The sequence below is a fragment of the Marmota flaviventris genome, chromosome 9 (genome assembly GCF_047511675.1).
Source record: "Marmota flaviventris isolate mMarFla1 chromosome 9, mMarFla1.hap1, whole genome shotgun sequence".
In the NCBI taxonomy this organism is placed as follows: Eukaryota; Metazoa; Chordata; class Mammalia; order Rodentia; family Sciuridae; genus Marmota; species Marmota flaviventris.
In genome coordinates this window covers 71,844,872-71,857,372 of record NC_092506.1, presented here as the reverse complement: position 1 = coordinate 71,857,372, position 12,501 = coordinate 71,844,872, and the positions used below count along the sequence as shown (strand labels likewise).

At 34.5% G+C, this 12,501-nt stretch overlaps 1 protein-coding gene across 8 annotated transcripts in view; it reads left to right on the top strand.

The window, feature by feature from the left end:
- Dlg2 (discs large MAGUK scaffold protein 2) overlaps nucleotides 1-12,501 on the top strand; it is a 2,015,095-nt gene that overhangs the window by 1,240,861 nt on the left and 761,733 nt on the right. For 5 of the 8 annotated variants that reach the window (XM_034636730.2, XM_034636729.2, XM_034636728.2 and 2 more), the window contains exon 1: nucleotides 2,941-3,249. The exons of the other annotated variants lie outside the window; for them this stretch is intronic. In XM_034636730.2, coding sequence (XP_034492621.1) covers nucleotides 2,941-3,249 — 309 coding nt within the window. Of the gene's footprint in view, nucleotides 1-2,940; nucleotides 3,250-12,501 lie in introns of those variants that run through there. 8 annotated transcript variants of the gene reach the window in all.

Sequence of the window (12,501 nt, the reverse complement as noted above, 5' to 3'; positions counted from 1 at the left end):
TCATGGTCATTACAGTTGTCCAATTACAGTTGACCAAATTGGATTATTGTTAATTAGTGAGTCTGTTTCATAGTAAAGAGGACTGGTTGGACATACTTATCTGTTTAAGTGGTCTATCTTCAGACTTAGAAAGCCAAATGTCCTGTTTGCAAAGAAAAATCTTTCTTGTTGTGGGAGGAAAAGACAGAAGATTAAAATTACATGTGTGAATAGTGAATTAATAATTTCAACGTGGTCTTTTAGTATGCTGAATGAAATTTTGTTACGATCTTAAATATCTTTAGAGGAAAGCAACATTGGACATGCAACATGATATTTTTATATACAAAGAAATTACAAGATAACATTATGAAAACAGAAATCCTAGGGCCCTCGTGATGGGAAGAAATAATTCATTCCAAGCAACCCATTCCTAACAGATTTAGGTGCCTGTGAAGAGTTATAATATCTCAAGTAAGCCAGGAAATCTTCTCTGTCCTGCCGCAAGCTGCACACACCATTACAAAATTGTGATGGATGGATACTGACTGACTTCTATGCTGATGGATTCTCACACTTGAGAGGCAAATGGGTGCGAACAGGTCATGTGTTCCCTGAAAATGCCAATGGGCCTTTGAGCAATGATATCTGCCTGAAAAACTAGAGAAGTTATCAATGGTTAGATAAGATTAGAAAGAGCCAAAATTATCAGTTCCTGACATTCTCATTTGGGAGTGATGGCATTACCATAACCCGTCAGGTTCTAGTGTAGAGTCATGTGTCATGGTGACACCAGACAAGTCTGAAGCTCTCTAGGGCTTTATCTGACCCAAAAGTTCTTTCAGGCGTTATCTCTTGATCCAGAATAAAGAAGGCAGAGAAACACAGAGACAAAGGATCTTCTGCCTTCTTCCCACTGAGTACCATATGATCTATTTACCTCAATTTTACTGTCTTTAAGGATGGATCTTGAACACAGGGTTTGATTTCAGGAGGAAAAAAACATTAATTCTGTTATTATTTCTGCCCAATAATTCAAGTCTTTGTATTTTTTTTTCCTGGAAAAATTCCTTGACAAGAGCACTGTCTCAAAACCAGCATTGAAATTAACCTTAAACAAATAGTTTAATTCTGGAGCATTACTATATTAAGTATTATTACAAAAAAAATCTTAATTATCTCCTTCATTCCTTTACTCTATCCTTCCATTTACACAGCCACACAACCATCCATTCATCTATGCCAAAACAAACAAACAAAAATGTACTTATTGCCTGCTATGTGCTGGGCAGTATGTTAGGTACTTGGGGAGAACTGGTCAATAACACAAATAAGGGCTTCCCTTTAAACTTGAATATATGGGTCACTATTATGTGACAGAGGTGCTTTGAATATTGCCGGGCATAGTACTTACGTCAGACTCTCTTGAAGAATTTTGAAAAGAACCTTTTTGTATAAATATGTGGAAAGAGAGGTTTCTACTCTTTCAGGATTTTAAAATATAGCAATCCAGGGTATTCTGGTGTTGAAATGTAGAACCTTTTAATGGTCCTGAGCCCTGCAGTAAGCACCTCACCAACTTAGGCCTCAATGAGATCTCCACTGCCCCAAAACCTGGTTGATTCACTGAGAAGGTGGATCTGATGGAATCAGATTGTCAATATTTAAAATAATTATATTATGGATTCTGTCATTTTGCTCCTGTATGCCATGTTGATGGCAACTGGCTTTTCAATCAAACCAATGTTATTTCTTTAGGAATGTGTGATAAGGATATTTTGGCAATAGATATGGAAAGTTTTAAACAGAATAAAAATTCTAAGCGTGGTCAGGCTTAGCCTTTCCCTTTACTGCAAGCACCATGAATGGAATCAGCAAGCATGCAAAAATTTTAAAACAATAATGTTCTCTTTGGAAGGCAATTGTTATAAATTGGATGGATTTCACTCGTTTTTCAGTGTAAGATTTTGAAAATTCTGTCTTTGGAAACGAAAATACTGCATGGATGGGTGGGATACATCGTTCACTTTAAAATGCAGACTCTGTGGTGAATGTATTTGTTGTGGTAAAGTATTTGAAAGGAAATCCTCAGAATAATTTGGGGTAAGGAAAAATACTGTTTTAAAATAAGCCAACCCACCAGTTTTGAAACTTGAAAATTGCCTTATTTTGAAAGAGAAAGAATTAATAATTGTTCATAGCATAAAGAATACATGTAAGGATTATAATGTATAATCATGGTTTAAAACAAATTAAACTTCCTAATTTTAAAGGACTCTAGTACAATGCTGTGACCTTGATAAATTTTCAAAATAAATTGATTTTTTTTTTTAGAGTTAGTATCGATTCTCTTATTTAATTATCTCCTGATTTTATTTCATGTCTTGGCAAATCTCTCTCCAGATAGATGATTCCTATAAATGTTGAAAATTCCCTTTACGGTGTAACTTTTCCATCATTTAAAATAACTTATACTGTAGCATTTCAGCTTAGATGCATCTTTTCTTGAAATGGTTCTGTTACTCTGATAAGAAGTTCCCTTTCCTAAGGTTTGTATTTTGTGTGGGGATCAGGGAGGAGAGAGGGAAAAGCCAGAATGCCAAATTATGAGTATTCTTTACTGTGGGGCTCCATCCAAAAAGGGTTTGTAACACAGTGTACAGTCTTGTAGCCCAGCTGTGTGGAGCATTGATTGCTTCTGCCTAGAGCAGGGATACTGTCAAGTTGCTCTGTGAGTTGAGTCATCTATTGACAAAGAGCTACCAGCCCGCAGATAATGCTGTGCGGAGCTGCTCTCGCTGCTCCCTCTGCTCCCACGATGCACTGCTTATAGCAGCTGTCAAAGATACTGAGGGATTCACGGGGAAAAAGACTTTTACTACTGCCTGGAAGAAAGGGGTGTGAGGGAGGAGACATCTCTGTACAGAGCTGACCAAAGGAAAGAGTAGGCATCAGTGCAGTATGAATGCATACCTCACCAAGCAACACAGCTGCAGCCGGGGGTCCGATGGCATGGATGCCGGCAGGAGCGCGCCCACACTGATCAGGGATGCCCACTGCGCCTGTGGCTGGCAGAGGAGCCCTCAGGGGCTCGGGTACAGTTCTCAGACCATGCCCTCCTCAGGAACTGGGGGCCCAGCTTCAAACAGGACCAAGCTGGTCACCTTGTGGGACAGTGTGCGGAAAAGCCCCCACAAGACGAGCACCAAGGGCAAAGGGACTTGTGGGCAGCATTGTACCTGCCCACATGGTTGGTTCAGCCCGGCACAGGTGAGCCTTTTCCTTGTGACTTTCCCCTGAGAATGATAAGAAAGTTGTGTAAAGTCAGAGTGGTTTGGAAACTTTACCCAGTCCTCCTTGCTGACTGGGTATGCCTGTTTGGAAAGTGTTAGGCCAGAAAAGAAAAAAAAAAAAAAAAGAACTGTCATTTCCTCACATGTTTCAGGGCTTATACCTCTGGGTGGTCTGTGGTAGTCTAGGGATGCTGTGCTCAGTTTCTTAAAGTGACTCTTCCCCAAGTTCAACTTCTCTAGTCCTCCGATGATCTTACTATTCTACATCAGAGACTTAATGGCACTTTTACTTCTAATCATGGTTAACTTTTCTGTTTATTTTACGTTTAAAATTCTTGTCAAGGAATAGAGAGAAAAATGGATTTTAATCACTTTCTGTCTCTTTAAAGATAAAAGAACGTTTATTTCTTCTGCTCTGGAAAACAGTGATTTGAAGTATGATATTCTGATTCTACTGTTGTAATGCTGTATGCCTTTCCAGTTGTGGAGAACGAAATTTGTTTGCATTAAATAATTAGTTTTACAAATGAAAGGAATAATTTGGAGGAAGATATAGGATAATTACACTTAGAATAAAATAATGAAACATTCCATTTATTCAGAGAAGCAATAAGGTTATTTATATTAAAAACTATAACTCTCTTTCTGATAATGCATTTCTGAAGCAGAAGTGCATAATTTGATTCCTAATATATTCTTACCCCCAAACTACTAAAATTTTCCCAGCAATAAAATTGGCTTGTTTTTTTTTCTGCTTCCATCCAAAAAAGAGAAAACAACTTTCTGCAAATGCTACAAAATATAAATAAAATGCACCTGTACTCACTTTTATAAATATAGAACAATGACTCTTTTTAAATAATCATTGAAAAGAAAAGATCTGTGTTTGCAGAAAAATATCTCAATTTCACTATTGTTAGCATAACTGATAATGGGTATTGGTCATGAATAAAGTGTAATGATCTGAGAGGTGTAGAGGATGGTTTAATTTTAATAATAGGTTTTAAAAAGTACTTCCAAGAATGTCACATATCATTAGCTCTTAATGATATAGTTACAAATATGTTACCATGTATATGGCTTTAATGCATTGGCATGAAATTATAAGCTTTTCTTAGAGAGAGAATCTCAGTATCTTGACTTATAAACTACTTCAGTTTGAAATAGAGACTAACATTTAGGAATGCAGTTATTTTTTAAAGTTACCATGAATTTCTAACTGAATAAACAGTCTTGGCAATTGTAAAAAAAATGTATTCATTTAAAATTATTTAACATATCTCTTTATCAATTACGTTAAATTCCAATAGCTCACTTACTTGACAATATCTAGCTATTTTTGCACAATTTAGAGAAGGCAAACTTGCTTTGGTGTTGGACTTCTTTTTAGCTGAGTTATAATATACTTTTCATAAATGATAATTTTCATAAGTGATAATTTCCCACCCAAAAGTATCTAATACTGCATTGTAATAACATACTCTAAAAATCTTGATTCATTTTTAAACTGAGGGAAACTTCTGCCTTTCTTAGTTTTTAACAGTCTCCTAGTTGACTCAAATTACTTGTCATTTAATGCTTTAAAAATTGAAATGAACTCAGAACTGATAGAGATCCAGTGTAACTTAAGAACACAATAAATTTAGGCAGCCTGATCTCACTTTTCTCTTTGCATATACATTTCTAAACATTTTCTCTCTCATTCACATATACTTTATTATTGCCTGGGAAGAATAGTGACCCTAAATATTGGAACTATGAGCCAATAACAGTTAGAGTTTTCTATATTATGATGTTCTTCCTTCATCTGAACCTTCTACCCTTAATCATCTTGGATCTATAAAAGTGCTATGGTAGATTGATCAGTCTCTTTCTTACCTCTGTCTGTATCCATTTAAATATATTGTGTTGTATAATTTTAATGTTTATACACATATATATTCATATATTTTAATATATTTATTAAAATATCTCTATAATACCTATCTTTTAGGCATTTTGAGGTATTATACTTGTAAATATATATGCATATATTAACATATGTATATATAAGTATATATATATATATATATAAATGCATATAATATACAAATGAAAATTAAATTTTTATATTATTCCTAGTTTTTCACTGTGAAAATGCTAATTTATTTTCCCAAAGAATCCTTCATTCTCTTCATGGAAAATATACTTCCACATAAAGGTTATTTCTTTACTTCTGGTAGGAGGGCTCAAAAATACTAATATATATGTTATTTGTTATATATACATATGTACTCATTCACATTTACATCTATAGAATATTTTAATTACACTTAAATGTCTAAGTATTACATGTTCATGTATACTATCACAAATCAAGAATGTGTATCTATGTGTCTATTAAAACTGAATCCGTTTTAAGAATTTTATAATGCTATTTTTACCCCTTAATTTCACATATATTCTGTAAAATATTGTAAACCAAGGAGAGGAGCTAGTGGTACTAAACATTGGAATTCTCAATAAAGTGGAAAGAAGTATTGTGCATGTTTTAGAATAGCCCAGAGATGCTCATGTGGTGAAGAGTGTGCCTGAGGGAGGTTAAGTGACTGGGAGCTGAGATCTTGCCCTTGGAGATATTTGCTGTAATACATAGAAATCAGCAATGTTATTTCTGACCGATATAATAGAGGGCCATGGTAATAATCTGAGTTCCTCCCAAGGCTCTCTGCCAAGCTGCTGTTATCTGTGGTGCTGTGTATACTAACAGTTTTCTGTCTTTATGTTGTTCCTCAGCAAGTCTAAAAAAACAGCTTCTCCAATACATTTTCAATTTCATTTGGATCTGTAGGATTAATAGGTAAGGAAGTGAAAATGGAAGCACCCAGAAGTGAGTTCTATAATGCACATCTAGGATATTAATGTTGGCCTTGGGAAGAAATGTGGCCCGTGTTGCTTACGTGGCATTTCTTCTCAATGCAGACTTAACCTCTGGAGGCCAGATACACCAATGAAGACTTGGTGATCAGAGTTCTATGCATTTGTTTTTCACTCATTCACAATTCATTCTTCACTTGTATATTATTCAGCTATCATATACTGAATGCCTATTATGTACCTCTCTGCCATGCTATGTTGCTATAATTGTCAAGAAAATAGACATTGTCCCTACCACTATGGAGCTTACACCCTGCAATGGTGTATATAACATTTAGCAAATACATCATGATCTATGCACAATTATATCTTCATAATCACATCTTGGAAGTTCCAGGGAGTGCTGCGGATACCACAGTAAATGTATATTTAGGATACAGAGGGACCACAGAGAAGTAAAAAGCAAGATACTTTTCAGAAAAGATATTTCATCGTTATGCCCAAGTTTTCTGTTTTGTAAAGTGTGATAAAAATAGTACCTACCTCACAGTTTTGTGGTGAGGAATTATTAATACAATGCATGTAAAACACTTTAACCACAGAGTTTTCATATAGAAGGGGCACATTATGGAGACAGGTCACAGCCTAGTGGGCCTTGAGCAGAACTCCGCTAAGTCTGTAGCACAGAGCCACTGCAGGATTTGAGTGCCTACTCTGTCACTCTCTATGTGTTATATTTCATGATCAATGAAACCCTCTGGTCCTTAGTTTCTCTAAACTTATTGGTTTTCCTTAGGTGAACCCCAAATATCTTCCAGTATTAATATTCTGTGATACCCATTAATTAATGCAAAGCACTTTGGACAAGATTTATGTTAGTGCCAGACAATCCTAACTTTGAACTTACCAACTTTGTGTGACTTCATTTGTTTGCACTTCATCTAAGCCTTAATTTTCTCCTCTTTAAACATTTGGGATAAGAAAGTCATGTTTCAGGGAAATGTATTAAGAATTGAAAATATTCTATATAAAAACCCCAGAATGGCACTTAGAACATATTTTCCAGCACATGATATTTGTTATTATCAGAGATGTCCAAATTGTGTTTTTAATCTGAAGAACTTATTACCCAGCAAATTAGTTAGCAGTCTTATGCTCTTTCATTAGAATTTCTAGTTTGCTCATCAAATTTTTTAAATGTCTTTCTTATAATGATGAAGGTTAAGCTAGGCAACTGTCCAGAAACTTTTGGCATAGTACCATATAATGCTGATGCTGGCTTGACTTTTTGTCCTTCAGGGTTCTCAGAGATTTACAACTACACATGCACACATACATGTGTGTGTGCATGCACACACACTATCACATAAAATTGGATTGTACTGATGAAGTAGGATTCCCATAAGCTTACATTCAGAAGTAAAGGGATTTTGAAAGATTTTCCAATAACAACCTGTGAGAACAATCACATGTAAAGTATTCAGCCAACCTCTGTAAATATCCCCTAACAGTTTTCTTACAACAATTTTAGAAAAAGCAGTTTGCAGCAACCTGAGTGTAGAAGACTTTTTAGTCCAAAAAATAAGGTTGTCCTAGGCTGAAATCTTAGGCTCAGCTTTTGCCCAGCCAAAAATAATCTGACATCTTGTTTTAACTCTATGCTTGCTCCTTTAACTGATTCCTTCCAGAAAGCCAGTGCCTAAACAAGGAAGAATGACATTTTTTAGATTCTGGAAAATACTAGCCACCCTGGGTGAGGGTAAGGAAAGTTCCAGAAAGAATTAAATTTCTAGGCATTCTTGTGGTGGACCTGAAGCCACTCAGCTAACACTCCTGGCACCCATATTACTATATGCTGACAACAGCAAAGTGTTTCCTCTAGGGCAAAACAAGGAGATGCAAAGCATAGAGAAAAGAAGAGCAAAGGTGGCTGACTGTTTACTGAATACTCAGGATGACTACAATGCTGAGGCACTGTTCTACGGGCTTTACCTCAGTCAATTCTTTGAATTCTCCCAGTAACTCTATCAGATATAGAAACTGAAGCTAATAGTAACTTGTTCATGATCATGCAACTGAAAAGGGCAAAACTAGATTCAAATGTAAGTGCATATGACTCCTTTATTCTTTTCACCACATCTTATAAGAGGGTTGTATTAAGGAACCCTTTGAGGTAGAATGTGCACATACACACACACACACACTAGAGACCTCTATAATTTTCTAATTTAACAGGAATTTCCTTAAGAGATTGAATTATTTTACATGGTTGAGAGGAATGTCACCCCATTGCAGAAATACTAGATTTCCCCATTCTGCATCATTTTCTAGTTTCAGAAATCCTGAGGGAATTGAGCCCTTAAAGATCCCTTCCCTCTCTCATCAAGGTTAAGAACCATACTGATTTGGAACGGTTAGTTAATTCTTATTAACACCAATGTCACAATAAAAATACTTGCTTTTAGACCTCAGAGTCTGCAAAATTTTCAGATGTGTTTAATTTTGCAACATTTATGGTAAAGAATTGGGATCCATGTATTTTAAACAAAATAAATTACAAGTGAACATACAGTACAGGGACATTGTCTTTCTTTAATCCAAGAGCATTGTCTCACATTGATGATGTTTGTGAATCTCATGAATGTGTTTAATCTACTGATGTATCTATCATGCCAATAGCCAAATACATCTCTTTAATATCACTGTCTCCATTGTCCATCTTCCTCTGTTTTAGTAATATTGTTTGATGTTACAAACGTAGCCCACATCTTGCTTTTTTCTGTTCTGTTCTCTACTTTGTTCTATTCTTTTAATTTCAAAAAGAGATCTAGATATTTTATAATTATGTCAGATTTGCATGATCACTTAGTGGTCATTTAGTATATTTCCCAAAGGAAAAACTGAAGCCTGTCAAAGTTAAGATACTTACTCAAGGTTATTCAGATTATGGCAGAATTGGTTTCTGACTTCAAACTCAGACTTGAGTTCTTTTCATTCTTCCTAATTGTCCTCCCTTTCTTGTCCCTATGTGCTCATCTTCATGAAGAGTGATTACTGACAAATTATTAAGCATGCAAGTTTTGGGGTATTACATAAATATAATTTTAACTCAGATTGCAGACCAGCTCTGTCCCCAAAGGCAGGAGGCAGGAGAGCTACTAGAAAGCATTTTAGGAAGGTAGGGAAGTACTTAAATGTTTATAATGATTGGAAATTGATACTGTCATTTAAAGGCAGGGACCAGTTATGCGAGATGAGCTGTAAGGTACAGAACAGTCCTCCACAACAAAGAATTACTCTAGACACACACTACAACTTTTAACAACACACTGGATATTCATGAAGATTAAATCCAGATGCCCTTCAATAGATGATTAGATAAAGAAACTGTGGTATATATACACAAGGGAATATTACTCAACATTAAAAGAGAATAAAATCATGGTATTTGCAGGTAAATGGATGGAGTTGGAGAATATCATGCTAAGCGAAGTAAGCCAATCCAAAAAAAACCAAAGGCCGAATGTTCTCTCTGATAAGTGGATGCTGATCTATAATGCGGGGTGGGGGGGCATGGGAAAAATGGAGGAGCTTTGATGGGTAGAGAGATGGGTGGAGAGGGGGAATGGTGGCAGGAAGATGGTGGGATGAAATGGGCATCATTACCCAAGTACATGTATGAATGCACATATGTTGTGATGCTATATCATGTACAACCAGAGGAATGAAAAGTTGTGCTGCAGTGGTGTACAATTAATCAAAATGCATTCTTCCGTCATATATACATAAGTAAAACAAATAAATTAATTAATTAAAAAAATAAGTTAAAAACTGAACCTAAAATCAAACTGAGTTTTCCAAACAAATAAACAATGTTTAGGATAACATATTCATTATTTTAAGTACTTATCATTTGTTTGTATTGAGAACATTTAAAATGCATTCTTTTAGTTATTTTGAATATATTTTTATCTGTAGTCACCAGTTGATGGGGAGGGAGAGATATGATCAAAGGATGTAGAACCAAATATTTTAAATTGGTGGAAACATGAAAGGTAGAGATCTCATCAAATTTCATTAATAAATTAATTTTTAAAAGTTTAAAGTACAATAACTTCTTTTTAATTGATTTTTTAAAAATAAATGTGCAGAATGCATTAAAATTCTTATTACACATATACAGCACAAACATGTTAATAATCATCACAATTTTAACTCATAATTTGTCTAAAAATAAATTAGAATCCTATAAAGCAAAAAAAAGTTTATAGCACAATAGAAAATTACTTACCATTATATTAGAGGATTCTGTTGTTTCCCTTATTACTCTGATATTGTCCCAGAGATTGTCGACACTCATCTTCTCTACAAGCCCCTGAGGTTCCTGGGTTCATATTATATCTATTATTCCTATTTTATACCAAAGGATTGAATTTTAAAGTACTAGATATCAAATTTATACCCCAACATGATAGGTAATTCCAAACATGGATCTATAGAGAATAGGTAGATATATAGATGATTCCTAGCCAGTTCTAGATCACCCAATGTCATGTCTTGATTTTTTATCTTATTTGGTACCAGGGATTGGAAACCACGGGTGCTTAACCACTGAGACACATTCCCAGTCATTTTAATTTTTTAAATTTTGAGACAGAGTCTTCCAAAGTTGCTTAGGGCCTCACTAAGTTGCTGAGGCTGGCCTTGAACTTTCGATCCTTCGGCCTCCCCTGTGCCTGGAATTACAGGCAAGCACCACAGCACCCAGCTATTTACTTTTGATTTAATAGATACATAAAATGATAAAAATTGTACATATTTGTAAAATACCATGTAATATTTCAGAGTGTGTGTGTTTGTGTATGTGTTTAATGGTTAAATCAGGGCGAATTTATATATTTCCTCAAACAAAAGTCATATATAAAACAAGGAATTATCTTGACACTGAACTTCAAAATAAGGCCCAGTTTATTTACAAGAATATGGCACCCCTTCCTACTTTCTCTGTATCAATTATCTGTAGTTTTTCTTATTAAATTATCTATATTTCACTAAAGTAGCTTCCTTTAATCTCTTAATATATAACAATGGTCTGTTAGTACTTGTTTTAATACAAATTTTTAATCCAGAATCCATAAATTAATTGCTCTTTCATCTTCCTGTGCTTCTTGTAAGAAATGGTAAGTGGTCTCTTTCTTCTATTTAAATCCAAATTTGTTCATTATCAGAACATGAGAGCAATTTAACTATTGTATTACATCATCTAGCATAGTTGACCTCACAGATTACCATAGTAAAAATACACTATTTTAATCTAATGAAGTTCTTTTTATTTCTTTTTACTTCACTTAAGGCACTATGTAGGTGTTGCCAGCAGTATTAACTGTGAATATCATTTTGGATGGAGAAAGAGGGTCTTACAAAACATTTATTATAAAATGGGAAAGTGGTCGGTTAGAACTGAACATTGGTTCAGATTTTTGGCATTATTGTGTATTGTTATGTGTGTGTTTTTAGTTTGCCTTTTATCTAGACAGGAGTCAGCAAACTGCAGCCTGCTAACCAGTTCCAGCCTGCTGTTTGAGCACAACAAAATTAAACCTGAGTTTAATTTATCCTTGTTTCACCAGTGCCCAGCACATACCAGTAGGTCAATAAAATGTTCTTGATTTCCAAATGAATATTAATGCCAGCCTTATATAAAAAGACATTTAATCGGTTTTGAATTTGTTATCATTACTACTAATTATGCAGATCAAGAGTGACATCTTCTATTCCCATGGGAGTTCTCTTAAATAACAAGCATATTGTAAAAATTTTTTGTTTACAGAGTTATTGTTTTGTTGTGTTTTTAAATTTGTTTAGTTTTTAATTTTATTCAGATCCTTATTCTATTATGTGGTCCTGTTCAAATATTGGATCACTGTTTGGAAATTAGTTTCTACATTCAAGTGGGTCATGCTATTTCAACCTGAGAGGCAATCAGACAAAAAAAAAATCTTTTCTTACAGTTTCATTTTCTAATTTAGGAATCACTTGTTCTCTGGAAGGTTGAAATAATGTCATGAAATATTATTTTATAATTAGTTTCTGTACACTGTATTGTAAACTGCAATTTTTTCTGCACCATTTTCATGGTTAAATAAAAGTTTTCAGAGTATAAAGGTTAACATCACTGCATTCAAAATCCATGTTGAACCCATTTGCACTTTAGTTAGTAGTCAACCTTGATTATTTAAAGCTATTATTGTTACTCATCCATGATTTAATCTTATTTAAACCAATTTTATATACCAATTTTTTAAATTGTTCATGTTTACACATAGATCTTTCATTTCTTTGATCTACTTTGATAATTCTCTGTCACAAATTA